Here is an 18,951-nt window from a genome sequence, read left to right as displayed (position 1 = left end):
GAGGGGTGATTAATATTCCCTGGGGCCACACCCCACAGACTCCCACTGCCCTTAATGGACACATTCCACGTGCTTCGTAATCGTGGGAGAGGAAGCCCTTTGAAAATGGGCACCTGTGACCCAGACCTCTGGCTCAACTAACTGTTCCAACAACAAACACGAAAGCACAGTCATCTGTTATTACCACTTGCTCTGCTGCTGCAACATTATTACCTACATGGGGGTGGGGGTGGAAGGGGACTACGTTCCCAGTGGGCTTTGCACTGCGTATGGCCTCCCAATCTTAGCTCCACATTTAGATTTTGTTTCTGATTTTTCTTTTCTGTTTGGGGCTGGTTTTATCCCCCATTCCCTGGATTTTGGTAGAACAGGCTGGTGTTGAGATCAGAAAGCTACTGAGTGTGATGTTCTCAATACGGAGTAGCAGGGCTGGTCCCTGAGGTCGAGAGAAGCTTTTGAAGGGAAGACAGGATGAGGAGGACCATGAAAGGTCAGAGACTTTCCAGCTGGTCTCTCCACTAGTACTGAGGCCCCTGGGTCACCATGAGCACAGGGGGTACACGTGCATCTTAGGAAGAAGCGACCGCCTCCATTGGAGGACGTATGGAAGATGCCCCCACCCTCTTGGGAGGACAGAAGAGCTCCCTGCTTTGGGCTGACAGTTCCCCAGGCAGAGCAAAGGGCTGGACCGACAGGTGGTGACTGCATTTCAACCACATGTGGAGCCCTGCCTGCCCTCATCCAGACTGCCAGCAGGTCTTTCTCCCAAAGAGAAGCTAAGGGGGCCCCCTGACCCAGCACACCGGTCTCAGGATTGAAGCTCACTTGGACCACATGCCTGCACGTGTGAATATGTCCTACTGGGAGGTGGGCTGCATGATCCTGTTTTAACGAATACATATTGATTTAGGTTTATAGAGAACTTTCTGCCAGAGCCATTTGCACACGAGGAGAGCACAGACGATGAGTGTCCATGCATGCCACTGTCTTTTCCACTTAGAAACACATTTTGAGGTCCCTTCTATTGGTTCTCAGACCGGGGGAAAATTGTTGAGGTGGTTCGTGATTGAATTGTGCCTATCCCTCCAAAACATATATATCCAAGTCCTAAACCCACAGAACCTGTGACTGTGACCTTACTTGGGAAAACATCTTTGCACGTGAAATTAAATTATGAGTCTCAAGGTAAGATCATCCCGGATTTAGGGTGAGCCCTTAGTCCAATGGCAAGCGTCCTTATAAGAGAAAGACAGGAGAACATTTGACCCACAGAAACACAGGAGAGAAGCTGTGTGCAGATGAAAGCAGAGACTGGAGAGGTGCAATCACAAGCCAAGGATACCTGGCGCCCCCAGAAACTGGGAGGCTGGGTAGGATCCCCTCCTGGAGGCTCTAGAGAGATTGGTAGCTTCTGGCATCCAGAACTGAGAGATAATACATTGTTGTTATTTTAAACCACCGCGTTTGTGGCAATTTCTTCCACAGCCCAAAGCAATTTACCAATCCAGAGAGCATCTGTTCTATTCCCCCTACGTCTGAACATCCAGAAGAAGCCATATCTCTGCTGAGAAATCTCCCCCTTGGGCTCCTCCCTGAAACACTGACCTCATCCTTCACTAAACAACAGGGACACTGAGTGCCACACACCCCACATGCTCTCAGCACTCAGCATATGCCGGACCTTACACATGTGTGCGTGCTCAGTCCTTCAGTCGTGTCCAACTCTCTGCGACCCCATGGACTATAGCCCGCCAGGCTCCTCTGCCCATGGGATTTCCAGGCAGGAATACCGGAATGGGTAGCCATTTCCTCCTCCAGGGGATCTTCCCTCACCCAGGGATTGTACCCGTGTCTCCTGCATTGGCAGGTGGATTCTTTACCACCAAGCCACCTGGGAAGCTGCAGACCTTACACACGTACGCTTATTATGCTCCAGAGCTAAGAATCAACATTTCTCATCTACTTTAGAGTCTGAAAGTTCCTTGCTGTACACGACCTTGCTCGACCCTCACCCTGAGCCACTGTGGGGGTAAGACCTCTATCAGCGTCCTCTCTACAGATAGAAGGTTCCCAGGAGGGAGCTCGCTGACTTCCAGGGTCACTCCCCACATGATTGAAGCAAAGGATGGACAGAGAGCCTGTCTGTCTGTCTGTCTTTACCCTGTACCTCATTTATCAAGGGCAGGCACTGTCTTCTCCTTTTCAGTTCTGCATGGAGCTTAGGAATAGAAACATGGTAGCTGATGTGAGTTTCCAGGATCAGCTTGATTCAGCTCTCTATGGTGCTGGGAAAAGAGCTGGTGGGAAAGCACTGCCATTTGGGGCAACTGGTAGAATTCTGGTGGGTTCTTTTGGGCTTTCTTGGGAGTGGTATCACCCAAGCACACCCTAATGGGCAGGTTCCTGGATTGTATCTCCTTGAGAAGGAGGCAAGTAATGGAGTTCAACGTGAGGAGTCACAGAAAATGAAGAAAGGGCAAAGCCCGGTCCCCTGATTGCGTTTTTGTCTAGCCTGCTGCCCACCAAAGTCTTAACCCTTGATGTTCCATCAGAAGACAGTGCTTTTCCTTCTACAACTGGTCATCCATTGGAGCAAATACCTACTTTGACTTAAACTCTCATTAAGGGAAAAAAACGAGTCCTCATCCTTGCCTAAGAGAGGGCACGGGGATTGCAAGGAGAGGGGGTGGCGAGGGCTCAAGGGGCAGCGTGGAAGCACTATCTTCCTGAGGGGGTGGTGGGGCTTCGCAGAGACTGAGAGGAGGGGACCCTAACCAACTGTCCCCACCAGCAGGCAGAACCCAGGGTCAGCCCTTGAGCCAAATGGACAACAATCAGCCACAAAAGACAGTTAATTCAGTCACCACTGGCCATATGGGACCCCACCACCTTCTCACACAAGGTCTTGGTCTGACTCTATCAAAACACTGTCCACAAGGCTAAGGCTGGGCTCACGAATGCCCAGTGGAGGGAGGAAGGAGGGGAAACTGCAGTCCAGAGAAGTTAATTGATTTGCCCAGTGATTGCAACTTAAAATAGCCCATTTCCAGGAAGCAGTCTCCATTAGTTCATCCTTTGTTTACTTCCGAGCATCACGAAGAGCCCCTTTTGTAAGCCCCATGGAAGCAATGTTCCCAGCCGCTGTCTCATTACAACTCCTCCTGCTACTTTTATTTCACGTTCACTCGAAAGCCCATCCATTGACCTATTTAGCCTCACAGTGGCCCTGCAGGAAGAGGCCAGTGAGCTTCTTCAGAGAAGAAGATGGGGGGAAGGTGGAGGCACCCAGAGTTCTGACTCAGGCCCTCCATACTCAAGGATGTTTGTTGCATCTCAATATTCAATTCCCAATATCCCCACCCAGTTTAGGGTCTTGACCACCCCACAGAGGTAACACTTCTGTCATCACCCCATAAGCCATCAATACCCTTGCTGGATGTCAGGCTTCAGACAGCAAGGACAGTTGCCTCTGCTCATTTCACATTCCCAGCAGCATTTCACGTTCCCAGCAGCATGTTCCCAGGTGCCCAGTTTGGATCCATCTCCACGGAGAACAAGTCTTACCTGCCATCTCTGAAGAAGCCTGCCCTTGGGTCCTGCATGGGTCCGGCCCCTTGGCTCGGGGTGGGTGGCCATCTTTTCTCAGAACCCAGTGTGGTTTCCGTAGTCTAGTGACTCTCAGCTGGACACGGCTCTGCAAGAAATTCCCTCTGTACCTGGGGAACAAGAAGCACAGGCGGCATGAACACCGTGGAAAGCCTGTGCCCTGGAGTTCGTGGGCATGGAAATTCCAAACAGGATGCCCAGAGAGAAAAGTCCAGGTCCCCATGTGGAGTCTGGGAGAACACAAAGGGCATGAGGTCCAGGCAGCTCGTCAGCTCTCGGGAACCCCTCTTCCTTCCAGTCCTCATTCTCCTGCCAGGATGTGAGAATGACCACAGGGCACAACTCAGGGGGCTCTTGTGAGCATGAAATGAGACAGCACCTGGAAAATGCTTCCCACACCACCTAGCACACAGCAGGGCTTACTCAAGGTCAGTTGCTGTAATTAAACACTGAATTATATGACCATGACTACTTATGTGACAGGCTGTCCAGTGGAACTTTATACAGTAATGAAAGCCTTCTATACTCTGCATTGACCAACATGGTAGCCAGTAACCATAGGCATCTCTGTAGTGACTGAAATGTAGTTCATATGTCTGAGGAACTGAGCTTTCTGGTCAATTTCATTTTAATGGGTTTAAAGAGCCACAAGTGACTGCTGCTGCTAAGTCACTTCAGTCGTGTCCGACTCTGTGTGACCCCATAGACTGCAGCCCACCAGGCTCCGCCGTCCCTGGGATTCTCCAGGCAAGAACACTGGAGTGGGTTGTCATTTCCTTCTCCAATGCATGAAAGTGAAAAGTGAAAGTGAAGTCGCTCAGTCATATCCAACTCTTAGCGACCCCATGGACTGCAGCCCACCAGGCTCCTCCGTCCATGGGATTTCCCAGGCAAGAGTACTGGAGTGGGGTGCCACTGCCTTCTCCGACAAGTGACTAGTAGCTACCATTATTGGACTGGTTGGGTCCAAAGGGTCTCCACTGAAAAAACTGGGCAGCACAGACATTCCACATAGAGAAGCCCTTCCAGGTCATCAGGTCTAACCTCCAAAACAGAGCCTTCACAACCCAGGGGAGGGGGAGGTGTGTAACAAAGGCAGAGAAAGAAAATACTGAGCTTCTCAACATTGCTAACTATTAGAGAAAACCAAATCAAAACTGCAATGAAGTACCACCTCACACCAGTCAGAACAGCCCTGATTAAAAAGTCTACAAATAACAAATGCTGGAGAGGATGTGGAGAAAAGGGAACCGTCCTGCACTGTTGGTGGAAATGTATATTGGTGCAGCCACTATAGAAAACAGTGTGGAGATTCCATAAAAAAAAACTAAAAATAGAGCTACTATATGATCCAGCAATCCCATTCCTAGGCATATATCCAGATGAAACCATAATTTGAAGAGATACGTGCACCTCTGTGTTCTTAGCAGCATTATTCACAATACTCGAGACATGGAAACAACCTCAATATCTATCAACAGATTAAGGGGATAAAAAAAGATGTGGTGTGGGTTTATATATATAATGGAATACTGCTGCTGCTAAGTCGCTTCAGTCGTGTCCGATTCTGTGCGACCCCATGGACTGCTTCTCCATCCATGGGATTCTCCAGGCAAGAACACTGGAGTGGGTTGCCATTTCCTTCTCCAAATGGAATACTACTCAGCTGTAAAAAAAGAATAAAAGAATGCCATTGCAGGGACATAGATGAACCTAGGAAATATCATACTAAGTAAAGTAAGCCATAAAGAGAAAGACAAATACCATGTGATATCACTTACATGTAGAATCTAAAATATGACACAAATGGAAACTTATCTATGAAACAGATTCACAGACAGAGAGAAGAGATTTGCGGTTGCCAAGAGTTAGGGTGGGTGTGGGAGTCTGGAATTGGCAGATGCAAACGATTATAGGTAGGATGGATAAACAACAAGGTGGGACTGAAGAGCACGAGGAGCTATATTCAGTATCCTGTGATAAACCATACTGGAGAAGAATATAACAAACAATGTATACAGTTGTTGTTTGGTTGCTAAGTCATGCCCAACTCCTTTTGCCACCCCAAGGACTTAGCCTGCCAGGCTCCTCTGTTCATGGGATTTCCCAGACAAGAATACTAGTGTGGGTTTTGCCATCTCTTTCTCCAGAGGATCTTCCCCATGCACATATTGAACCCACATCTCCTGCATCGCAGGCAAATTTTTATTGCTGAGCCGCAAAGGCCTATGTATATAAACTGATTCAATTTGCTGTGCAGCAGCAATTAACACACCACTATAAATCAACACTACTTCAACAATTTTTTTTAAATACTGAGCTTCTGTCTACAGTTATTTTCACCTGGAGTTTCTTACATCTATTGTTGCATGCCCTTTATAATGTACATAATACTTTAGGGGAGTAGAACATATGTATGAAAGTGAAAGTGAAGTCGCTCAGTCGTGTCTGACTCTTTGCAACCCCATGGACTGTAGCCTATCAGGCTCCTCCGTCTATGGGATTTTCCAGGCAAGAGTGCTGGACGGATTGCCATTTCCTTCTCTGGTAAATAAACAGTTATGCATTCTTGCTGCTGCTACTGTTAAGTCACTTCAGTAGTGTCCGACTCTGTGCGACCCCATAGACGGCAGCCCACCAGGCTCCTCTGTCCCTGGATTCTCCAGGCAAGAATACTGGAGTGGTTGCCATTTCCTTCTCCATGCATTTCTTGGGTTCAGGCTAAAAATGTTTTACCAGTAAGGAATGTGCAGCCCAAAGCAGACCAGCAAGCTAGTCTAGCACCCCCTAATGGCAGGTGAAGGAACTGAAAGACAGACCAAACACCTGTCACGTACCCTGACTCTCAACCCTGTAGCCAGTTGCTACCGGACTCTTGACTCAGGTCCCTGCACCATTTTGACCATTATTGGTGGTCAGACCATTGAAAAGAAATCTGCACCACTTCTAGCTGCCTGGTCAAGCTACAAGGTCTCCCTTCCCAAGGCTCAGTTTACAAGAATTCTGTTCCCACCATGATGCTAAGAACCACCTGGTTGCAGAGGAAGGTAAGGCAACCTGCTTGGCGATTTTTCTTTCTCACTTGTCTGAGCTGTTGCCAACATCCAGCCGCAGTCCCCTCATCACCAGGGCCATTGGCAGAATTTTAAATAAGATCTGCAGAGTGCCGTATCCTCCTGGGCGCTGATTTTCACGGCAGCAACAAGGACAAAGTGACTTTTTCTTCATCTTATTCGTGTTTGGAAGAGGCTCCACTTGCGAGCACTCCTGCCTCCCTGGCCCTGGGCAGGAGCTGTCACTCCCCATGGGTGCCTGCCTGGTTCTTTGAAGCAGCCCGTCCCTGTTTGTCAAGACCTCAGGATCCTGAAAGTGTGATCTGAGCCCAGGTGAAGAGCCACAGGGCTGCTGTTCTGCTAATCATAAACCCGTCAGACCAGCCAGTGCTGCTGCAGGCCTGGGGGAGAGTGACTTCTAAGTACAGAGACAAAGGCAGGAAGGATGGTGTGGGGATGCGGGAACCTTCCTCATCTGTGTGCCGTGGGTCACCTTTGTCTCCAGTCAGCGGGTAATTGACACGAGCTCACAGATGTTAAGAATGACACAGTTTGAACTGCAGGGAGGTCTGCTTTTGGAAAATGGACAAAAGCGAAGAACTGCATTTGATGGAAATAACTAGGAGACTGCCAGGAGAGCTGCAGCCTCTGGACTCGGGTCTCACTGCAGTGGAATCTAGACCCTTTTGGCCCTGGCGGGGAGCCCAAGTGGACTTTGGCATTATCTTCAAAGCAAATTTTGTTTAATCGTGGGAAAGCTCAATTTCTTTCTCTCCTGGGTTCTCCAGAACATTGTTCGAGTGCCCCTCCTAGAGCAGCATCCCCCTGGGATGCACAGCCAGGATGGGGCAGGACTGCAAGCTCACCATCACTGTCCTGCGAGACCCCTCATGCTCCAGCAGATACCACGAGTGCCTCAGCTACTGCCTCCACCTTGGCTACTCGCCCATGTCAGCTGTTGGAGTGCCAGCTGCTAGGGATGCACTCTTACCACCTTCTCAAGAGGGTGGCCCTTGGCCAGTGGGAACCGACTTGCCTGGAAGGCCTGGAGGAGTGTGCACACCCCCAGGAAGGGCCCTGAGCCATTGTCACCGGGTGTGAGACCCCAGTCTTTTTGCTTCAGAGCAGGACAATCTCTGTGACACATGTCGCACTCTAGAGCTCCTGTGGGGTCAAGCACGACTGGACATCCAACCCCACATCTCTTCTGAGTTCTTCCCTCGCCTGGCCTGCTTCCCTCACCCCTCACGAGCCTCCTGAGAACCCTCCCTAGGTGAACCACTTGTACCAACATCCCCATCTCAGGCCCTGCTTCTGGGGAGCCCAACCTCAGATGCAAGATTCCAGGGTCATCCCTGCTCCTCCTCCTCTGAATCCTGCCCACCTATTTCCCCCAGCGGCACTCAGGTGCATTTACCAAACCTCCTCAAATATGCATGTGCATGCTAAGTTGCTTTAGTCGTGTCTGGACTCTGTGACCCCCACGGACTGCAGCACTCCAGGCTTCCCTGTCCTTTTGCTCAAACTCATGTCATTGAGTCGGCTATTTAAGGGCCAGATTTTAAATCCAACTCATACCTGACACACCCTCTGCTCTCTTGGTCTCTCTCTGTAGGTCTTCCTTTAAGAGCCAACATAACTTATGTAAGATTAGCACAGTATCTTCATTGATAGACCTCGTGAAAGACCAATCAGAAAGAAGCCTTCTTGCTCTGGGTCAGCATCAGCTGGGGCCCTGATGACCAGGGGACCAAGGCCACGAGTGCAATGGATATCAGCTTTTCTGGAGTCCACTGGGAGGCTCATGAAAGCGGGCCAGGTAGGGCTGTCATGTATCTCGATGCTGGTGGAAAGCCACTGAACACCCTGCCTGCTCCAACCCCACCCTGACCCCCACTCCCACCGCCCTTTCTATCAGGCAAGTCTTGGAAGGTAGATCCCAAGTGGCAGACTTGCAGGTTTGATATGTGCTGATCCCAGAAAAGGAATACGTGTCTGCCACGTGACCCTCCCTTAATCCTACAAGGAGTAATAAAGCAAACAGAAATGGTGGGAAGGCACAGCAGATCCTCAGCGCCCTTACCACACAGGACCTGGAGTCAGGGCTCTGGTGCCGTGGAGAGCATGACAGAGCCTCAGCACTAGTTCTCTGCCTACAGCTCACTTCAGAGTTATCTCATTGAACGAGGAGAGTATGTCATGACTAAGTGAGCAGACACACGGACTTCCGCTTTACAAGGAAAAACACCATCAATTAGGAGAATTCTGCCCTCAATGTTTTCTCCTGTGTTCTCCGCTTCCGTGATTAACGGGCATTTTAGGGTTTACAAAGCGCCCTTTGCCCACATAACCTCCAATCTCCTCCTTGTTCATCCCAATTCACTCAGGGCTTCACAATTCATTGTTCATTTGTCAGGAGCTTCCTAGAACCAGTCTCTGAGCGTTTCATGCTTCAGATAGCACTGTACACAGTTACAAATTAATCAATAAGATCCAATTCCATGGTCCAGTGCCTGCTCTGGGCACGGCTGAGACATTTTCTGTGGACGCTCAGAATCTCTATACCTCTACTAGTTAACGTCAGGGCAATTAGGTGTCCAAGTATGAACTTTTTACATTTTCCCATTTCCACTCTGAAGACAGATCCTGTCTTTTCTAATCCCTCTCCCTTAACTCCTGTACTTTCATTAATGAAAACACCCATTTTCATTACATATTTGGAGATGGTAGCAGAGAGATGAGTGAAACAGAATAGAGGGCCCTGAAATAAATTCCAAGTATACACAGGAAGTTAAAATACAGCAAAAAAGTGAAAAAAGTGGATTAGACCAGGGGTCTATAAGCCTTTTATGTGAAGGTCCAGATAATAAATATTTTAGACTTTACAAGCCATATAAAGTCTCTACCACATATTTTTATGTGTGTATATATATTACACACACATATATTTATGGGCTTCCCAGGTGGCATTAGTGGTAAAGAATCTCCTTGCCAATGCAGGTTCAATCCCTGGGTCAGGAAGACCCACTGGAGGAGGGCATGGCAAACCATTCCAGTATTTTTGCCTTGAAAATTCCATGGACAAAGGAACTTCCTGGGCCCCCCATGGGGTCACAAAGAGTTGACACGATTGAAGCAACTTAACACATACATAAATACATATTTATATATATGTATATGAAAGTGAAAGTGAAGTTGCTCAGTCGTGTCTGACTCTTTGCAACCCCATGGACTTTAGCCTGCCAGGCTCCACCATCCACGGGATTTTCCAAGCAAGAGTGTGTTGCCACTTCCTTCTCCAGGGGATCTTCCCGACCCAGGGGTTGAACCTGGGTCTCCCACATTGCAGGCAGACTCTTTACCGTCTGAGCCACAAAGGAAGCTCATATATGTATACATTTATATATTTTTATGCAAATATATGTGTATATATACATATATGCCTATATGCATTTTTCTAAATGTAGAAACCATACCTTCCTCACAAGGGTATAAAGAAACAAGTCAAGAGCTAAACTTGACCCAAGGTCCATTGTTTTCTACGTAAATATAAAAATAAACCCTTCTTTTATGTTAATACAGATAAAGAAAGAATATGAGACTATCATTGTGTATCTGTGACCCCGGGAGACTGACAGTAAGGAAAAATTTCTTAGACAAGATCAGAAAATCATAACCATGAAGGAAAAGGGAGCTCCATCTGACTACATCAAAATATGCAACTTCTTGATGATCAGAGAAGTCCAAGTGTTAAGTGTTAGTCACTCGGTTGTTTCTAACTCTGCGACCCCACAGACTGTAGCCTGTCAGGCTCCTCTGTCCATGGAATTCTCCAGGCAAGAGTACTGGAGTGGGTCGCCACGCCCTCCTCCAGGAGATCTTCCCGACCCAGGGATCAAACCGGTGTTGCCTGTGTCTCCTGCACTGCAAGCAGATTCTTCACTGCCTGAGCTACCACGGAAGCCAGAGAAGCATAAACAAGGTTAAAAAATAAGAAGCCCATTTCCACAGAACAGTGGGCTAGCTACTCTGATTGCCTACCTTCCTATTTACCCTGATACTGAAACCAACTAAAAATGCAGATTAAAATATGAAAATGTTTACAACTTATATTTAAATGTACTGGTGTTCTGATTAGAAGGTAAGATATATTTAAAAGTCAAAACCCAAGTGAAAATAGAAACCTAAAAAAGTGAGAATGTTTTCATTTTGAGGGCATTTGCCAAACCACAGGAGCCTGTTGTTCCGTGTTCATGGTCTGGTGGGGCAGTGTGGGGCGCAGAATTCAAACCCAGAATCTACCCTGTGTGAGAGGTGGCCAGAAGGCCCAACCTCTTGTCCTGCGTAAAGCTGAGACCTCAGAGGTTATATCCTCAATATCTCGGTGAATTCAGAATAATACACCCTACCCCCAACACCAGCCCAGAGAACTTTTTTTTTAATTCCAATCTTATCACTGAGTAAAGAGGGCAAAAGTCTCTCCTGTTAATTTTATAACACTGAGTCTATCTTCTCATGGGTTTGCAATCTGAATTCACATTACCCTGGGACATGGAAAAAACTACAAGTAAGAATTTTCTTTAAAGTAGTTGTCAATGGGTGCTCCCAGGTACCTAGCAGAAGCAAAACAAATTACTGGAGAAACCCACCACAAAGTTCCCAAAACCTCAGCTTACTGGCTTCCCTGGTGACTCAGCTGGTAAATAATCTGCCTGCCAATGCAGGAGACACAAGAGATGCGGGTTCAGTCTCTGGGTCAGGAAGATCCCCTGGAGGAGGACATGGCAACCTACTCCAGTATTCTTGCCTGGGAAACCCCCCCGGACAGAAGAGTTGGACACGACTGAGGCTGCATACACGCAATGTCAAACAAGGAAACAAATACCAGAAGCCCAGGGGATTCCTAATGGGATAATTTAAAGTGACGTGCATCTGGAGACATCAAAGTAAAAGTATGAAACACCAAAGATTAAAGAAGATCTTTAAAAGTAGCCAGAGAAAAAAGACCTTCAAAAGACAGATGAGCAGATGAATCGCTGACTTCTCTCCATAAAACGGAAACTAAATGATGATGCAGTAGGAGCTTTGATGGATTAGGAGGAAATAACAGTGAAATTAAGACTGGAGACACAGCAAAAATATATTTCAACAACAAGGATGAAATAAATGCATTTTCAGACTCATAAAAAGTGAAATTTTTCTTCTCTAAAGGAAGTTCCCAGGAATATGCTTCAGACAGAAGAAAATAATCCCAGAATAAAGACTTGACATGCCAAAGGCAATGAAGAGGCAGGATGTTTACAATTTCGTGGGTAAATAGAAATGCATGGGCTTAAACATCAGATAACAGACTTGGGAAGTACCTGTAGTTATGTATGACAGGCAAAGGATATATGCAATTCTAGGATATATACACAATCCTACACATTCTGGGTCGGCAAAACATGAAAAGTCTGCTCCTGACAAACATTAGTAAGAATATGGGAGCGTGCAAACTCTCACATTGTCAAGTTGAAAGTGTGATTATCTTATAACCCAGTAATTCCACTTTAAGGTATATTTCTTAGAAAGCCTCTCACATTGTGTTTAAGGAGGCACACATAAGCATGTTCATGGCAAAGTTAACACATACACAAAAAACTGAAAACAATTTAAATGTCCATAAATAGGGGAATGGAAAATGCAATGTGTAACTCTCACGGGATAGAATACTCTATAGCAATTAAGATGAAGGAGTTTTATCTGAATGTATCAACATGGCTATATCTTCAAAAACACAATATGGAGTTTAAACATCAAACTGCAAGATGATAAATTCAATGTGATATATATATTAATATACACATATATTTTAAAGATACTAAACAATTTATATATTAGTGGATACATTGATTATAAGGTATGAACACATGGATGGAAATAGCACCAAACATATAAAGCTACATAATTATCTTTTTGTTCTATTTCCTTTATTTTATGTAATATTTAAATACTACATAAAGTAATATTTTATTTGTTTTATTTTTTTAAGGCTCTGAAGCAAATATGATAAAATGTTAACATCTGTTAATTCTGGATCAGCACTCATGAATCTGTTATAGATTTTCTAAACTTTTCTGTATTTTTCTTTATTTTTATTTTTTCAAAAAAAAGAGAAAAAGATGGGAATTCCTTGGCAGTCCAGTGGTGAGGACTCCACACTCACTGCCAAGGGCCCAGGTTCAATCTCTGGTCGGGGAGATGCTGTTGCTGCTGCTAAGTCGCTTCAGTCGTATACAACTCTGTGCGACCCCACAGACGGCAGCCCACCAGGCTCCCCCGTCCCTGGGATTCTCCAGGCAAGAATACTGGAGTGGGTTGCCATTTCCTTCTCCAGTGCATCCCGCAAACCATGCAGCACAGCAAAGAGAGAGAGAGAGAGAGAGAGAATATGCTGATACATGAGTTTCACAATACTCTGTGAGCTGAGACCCATAGGGGAATCTCTGCCACAGTATTTCATTTCCTGTAGAATATTAAAGACAAATGGAGTAAAAATGGGGGCATGAATTTAAAAATGGGCTTCTTTCTTAAGGAGAGAACACACAGGTTGATAGATAGATAGACAGCATAGATAGGTGGATGGATGGATAGATAGATAAATAGATAGACAAGGTAGACGGATGAATGAATGGATGGACAGACAGATATCAATAGATAGATAGACAAGGTAGGTAGGTATATGGATGGATAGATATTGATAGATAGGTAGATATAGATACGCAAACATACATACATATGTGAGTGGGTAGATGGATATATAAATGGATACACACATCCTATAATATAGTCATTCACATCTAGGGGATAGATGGAGACAGAGCGTGTGGTAGGCAGATTAATACCCACTCACCCCTGCAGAGATGGTCCTATCCTAATCCCCAGAACCTGTGCATATGTTACCTTCCACGGCTAGAGAGACTTTGCGGACGTGATCGTGATGAACGTGTGTTCAACCAGTCTAGTTCAAGTGTTGGGAACAGAAAGCTATAAACGAGGCACCCCCAGCCTTGTGGCCCTCCTCACATCTCCTGGGACCCTGACTGAGGTCTGGAGATTTATGTGATTATTGTCACTTAGATGTAGTGTAGTGTGTAGCTTGATATGTGGGAGCAAAGCCACACACCAGTGCTCCTGGGCTGTGGTCAAGGTGATGTAGCATTGCTCTCCAAGCCCACTCTGGACCAGCATCCTCAGCATCACTGAGGAGCATGTTAGAAGTACAGACTCTCCAAAAATCTCTCTCAATAAATGTCATATTGCACTTGAAAATATGTGAAAGTGAAGTGAAATCACTCAGTCGTGTCCGACTCTTTGCGACCCCATGGACTATACAGTCTATAGATTTCTCCAGGCCAGAATACTGGAGTGGGTAGCCTATCCCAAAATATGTTTTGATATTGATCACTAACATAATTTAACAGTGATGAGAACAGACTCTATATGATTTCAATACTTTTAGATCATGAAATTTTTGTATCTGGTCTTATGTCCCTGGATATGTTCCAGTGTCCCCTACTTTACAGTCTATAGGAACTTGAATAGAATTTGTAATGCTACTGTTGTATGAAAATTGTATAGATCTCAATTATGTTGAATTGGTTCATAATGCTTTTCAGGTCTACTCTATCTTTCTACTTCTCTGTATATTTACTCTATTAATTTTTGAGAGTTTGGTATTGAAAATCCAACTAAAAATTTTATCTACTTAAAAAAATAATATATCATGAAACTATGTAACTTTGTTCTGCATTTTCCAAGTCTCCTGTAAATGTGTTACATTTTCATAATTTAAAAAAAAATTTTAATAGAATTAGCATTGTAATTATCCTTCAATTAAAAACAAAGAAAAAATTAATTAAAAATTTTTAAAATAGAATTAGCAAAAATTAAAAAAAAAAAATACAGACTCTTGGATAGCACTCGGACCCACTGAATTTGACACAGCATCACAAAAAATCTACAGAAAACCCTATGTGACTTTCCTGTCTGTTATGGGCTGGGAACACCAGGGCAAGCTGCCGTTCCACACACAAGCACTGGAAGAAGGCTTGCTGGTTCAGATCTGGGTCCCTGCGGAGGCTGCCCAATCCCTCTGGGGGTCACAGTGTCCTCGTGAGAAAAATGGGGAGCCTGGCACACAGTAAACCCTCAGTGATGCCAGCTCTGGAAACGTGGTCCTGGCAGACATGTAAAACAAGGGCAGGGGACTCAAAAGAGGGTTTGTCATCTTCAGCCACGGAGACTCTGAGTAGTTGTAGGCAAGCATTAGGGATTTGCGTGGCCTCCTGATGAGCACCTAGGTCTGGATCAAACACCTACAAGAGGAGGAGAAGGCCAAGCATTCCTGGAAGGAGACATCGTTGGGGGGGCGAGGTGTGGTGTGGAGGTGCAAGAGAGCCTCAGGGATCTGGGTTCAGAGTGTCAAATGGAGAATGGATGAGGACTGGGACCACAAGTCACACTGAGGGGGAAGGGAACAACCGTGGGAAAACGGGACAGAAAAACCTTGCCGCGGGTGCAGGGCAGCGTTGCTGTTTAGCAGCTGAGTCGTGGTGCTGATTAAAGAATTTGGTTTGTAACTTGCACACAGTGGGCAATGTGAAGGGTTTTGAGCAAAGGGGCAAGACAATCAGAATGACATGCTAAAAGAGGAGTGTTAAAATCCACCTGCCCCTACCCCCCGCCTCATTTGCAGTTGGGAGTTTACATATGCACTCAGATCACAGAGAAAAGTCTAGAAGGGCACACACCTCAATGTGATTGTCTCTGAATGGTGAGATCACTAAGATATTTTATTATCTTCTCCTTGTTCATGTGCATTTTCTAATTTTTCTGCAAAGGACATGCATCACTTGCATAATTAAAAAAGCAATAAAACCTGTAAATAATTAACATGCTCTCTCTTCAGGACTTACACTGGATGGATGTGTTTTCCACTCAGTTGTTTCAAATATTTGCTGGATGCCTGGCCTTAAAAAGGGCACCATTGAAAAACACAGAGCTAGTAGACTGATGGGGAAACATTTGAGTCTTACAACCATGAAACTCTAGACCCCAGTTCCTAAACAGGACTCTCTCTCTCTGTTTCTCTTTCTCGCTCTCTCTCCCTTTCTCTCTGGGCACAGAGATGCCTTTTGAATCCCTGGTGAAGTTTTCTTTGCAGGTTTATTGAAATTGCAGTTTGCAGTTACAGCGTCACATGGGGAAGTGACAGAGGAGGCCACACGCCCTACCTTTTAGAGTGGGTGCTCAGATGTTTCCACCTGCTGCTCCCACGAGGCATCTTCGCTCTTCTACGAGACCGTCGTTTCTTCCACTCTGGCTCAGACACCCGGTCCCGGGACAGCATCCCTCGGGCTGTTGGGTCAGAGAGCTGAAAATACCAGTGATACTGGCGTCATATTGCTCACAGCCCTTGTGGTGGGAACAACACAGAGGGGTCTCCCACTGCAGACAGGACGCCTGCCCGGAGAAATCAGGCATCAAAATACTGCCTTGCTAACTGGTCTGTGCATTCCTGGGCAGAATCTTCTGGAACCTGCCTGGGCTGGATCCACAGAGGAAAGCCCTGACCTTTGGTGATACCATGGCTGTCTCCTTGCCCTCCTTCAGCAAAATCCACTCCCAGTAACTGATTGCCTTTTGGAGGAAGGAGGCTAACTTGGGTTTTAGATTCCCCCTTTCTCAGGCCCAACACAATCTTTCCTAACCCACCACTCTTGGGATGAAGACAGTACTACCAGGGAGAGCAGCCTGTAAGCTCTGCTTACAGGGACCCAGGCCCTGTTGTTCCACACGATTAAATTAGAACAGAGGCTACAGGACCCTCTTCAGTCACGCTGGCCCAAGACATCCGAGGGTGGGACAGGATCCTTGATGATACAATCCAGGTGCATGGGGTCCCTCTAATGGTGGGACTCTAAGCCTTTTTAATCACCAAGGATTAATCAACCCTCTAGAGCACTCAGCTCCTTAACCTTTCTGCCACTGCTCCCAGGAAACTCAGGAATCAGTCGAATCTGATTATAGCAACTATTTTTCTGGAATCCCTGGAATGATAATGCTCTCTTTTGAAGAGTTTTTTCCTGGTGTCTGTCTCTCAGTAAGGGTTTCTGATTTATAATTGTTGACTACCCAGGGAGCTCCCCTGAGCAGCATTTCATTTTTACTTTTTGCCTCTGCTACCAGGAAGCTCCTAGTCAAAGTTTATGTCCTGTTATGAAAAAGATCTCACCCAGAGTGGTAGGTACAGTTATACTTTCCTTTGAAACTTCTTTTTTTCATGATTTTCTTTCATTTTATTTTACTCTTGGGGCCTCTATTCACTCCCTTGGAAGTGGGCTGAGAAGACATTCTACAGGACAGCAGAGGCTCTACCAGACGGCCTCACACTTTCTCTCCATTATCACAAGTCCTGCCTGCCAAACTTCCTCCCTCGGCTCCCAGGGCCCTGGGGCAAAGCTGGTATTACCTTCGACATCTGCATCTGCCCTCCATCTCCAGGGCGTATCCTGGTCCATGCTCCAGACACTGTTTTGCTCACCAGCCAGGCGTCCGGACCCTCACCCTGGAGGCCACCTCCAGGCAAATGTAAGCCCAGGTACACAGAAGCATCCTTCTCCTTCTGCTCCATTGGCAGGGGGAGGCTGCGGCTCAGGCAACACCACGTGAGCCGGGGCTCGGCCCTCAGCGATGGAAAAGAGCCCTGGACCCCGCAGCTCCTGGCAGGTTCTGCATTGGTGCGCAAGGCCAACTCAGGCCAGTGGGGGGCCATGCTGGCCGAGAGAGAGGAGCCAGCCTGGTGGGAGCAGCAGGCTAGACACCCTGAAGAAGGGGCTTGAGTAGCACTCTCAGAAGGTGCCCCCAGCTCTCCAGTGGGTTCCCAGGAATTGAGGACACCCCCAGAGGGCCCGGCCCTTGCCACAGTGTTGCTCCTGGAGATTTCTTGGGTGTCATGGGTCCCACTCCTCCAGGATTCACACATTGAGGCAGGCAAGAAGGAGGCTGACCCCTTGAGGGCCCTGGCTATTGGTATACCAGCATTCAAGCCGCCCCTCTCCTCTCTCTGTAGCCCCTTTCTCTGGTCACATGACCTGGACCAGCTGGGGTATTTCCAGCAGCTGTCTTCTCCAGCTGGGGCCTGGCCTGAGATAGGACAGGGAGGCAGGAGGGCCCCCTGCCCTGACTCAGCAAAGGATGTCTGTACCTCAGGCCCCCTTCTCTTGCAGATAGAGTCCTGGCCTTGGTCCAGCTTCTGGGGGAGAGGTGACAGGGGGCGGGTGTCTCTCTGGGGAAACCTGAGGAGGTACTGGGGAGGAAAGACCATGTCCACCGAGTCAGTGAGGGTGTGAGGAGCCGGAGGGTGGGAGGCCAGTTGGGAGGGACACCCAGGGGGACGTGGTGGAGGCTCCGTGTCTTGAGGACCCTCCCACCTCAGGGCCCCAGATATGACACTCTCTGTGGAGTTGCCACTTCCAGGCAGCCCCCCTGGCTTTTCCCCAGGGTCAGTGTCCTGGTTCTGAGGTGGTGGTGAGGCAGTCTGCATGGGGCCACCAGGAATCTCTCCTCCTGCTCCCAGGAGCTCCTGGCAGCTTAGCTCCTCCACCTTCAGCTTCTTCCTCTCTGAGGGGAGCTTGTCCTCCAGGGCCTTGGGGTCTCCTGAGCTCCCACCAGGCCCTCTCGGGACCACATGGGCCTGCTGACAGGTTTCCTTGGTGCCCTCACCACCGCAGGTGCCACCTTCCAGCTTGGAGTCTGGCCTGGGAGCCTCTAGGTCACCCCCTTTGGGGGGACCAGATGCTGGGAACTGCTGACACTCCAGCTCCGGGCCCTCATGTGGAGGAAGCAGAGGGCTCTTGCTGTCCAAACAGAGGGCTTCTCCACTGCTGAGGGTTGGGGGTGAGACGGCCCTGTTAGAGCCCAGCTGGTCAGGGCCTCCTGTTCCAGCCACTGTCTCCCTCTGCTTATGGGGCTCAGTCACCAAGAGGCCTGCCAGGACTGGTGGACTTGCCCACGGCCCTGGCTTGGCCCCCACAACAGTGTCCCCACCACCCGAGGCCTCTTGCTGGAGAGGACGCTCCAGCGCTGCCCCACCGCCCACTGTCACCTCGGTAGCCTTCCTGCCTCCACGGTGACTGGCTTTCGCTCTCTGGTAGATGCTCTTGAACGTGTCCTTCCCATACACTTGCCACTTCTCCTGTGAGAACATCTTCAGTTTCCTCTGGCCGCGTTTCTTAGCAGCTGCCTGGCC

The 18,951-nt window shown here is 47.6% G+C and overlaps 1 protein-coding gene across 1 annotated transcript in view; it reads right to left on the bottom strand.

The window, feature by feature from the left end:
• Positions 1-18,951, bottom strand: part of ZNF831 (zinc finger protein 831) — a 93,006-nt gene that overhangs the window by 52,872 nt on the left and 21,183 nt on the right. Inside the window, exons 3-5 of the mRNA XM_010841907.1 lie at positions 17,173-18,945; positions 15,935-16,074; positions 3,565-3,716 (exon numbers count right to left, since the gene is read on the bottom strand). Of these exons, the coding sequence (XP_010840209.1) occupies positions 3,565-3,716; positions 15,935-16,074; positions 17,173-18,945 (2,065 nt within the window). The remainder of the gene's footprint in view (positions 1-3,564; positions 3,717-15,934; positions 16,075-17,172; positions 18,946-18,951) is intronic.

Source organism: Bison bison, unplaced genomic scaffold (assembly GCF_000754665.1).
Source record: "Bison bison bison isolate TAMUID 2011002044 unplaced genomic scaffold, Bison_UMD1.0 scf7180017864167, whole genome shotgun sequence".
NCBI classification, from domain to species: domain Eukaryota; kingdom Metazoa; phylum Chordata; class Mammalia; order Artiodactyla; family Bovidae; genus Bison; species Bison bison.
The sequence above is the reverse complement of the archived record's forward strand: the minus strand, read 5'-3'. Positions and strand labels throughout refer to the sequence as shown.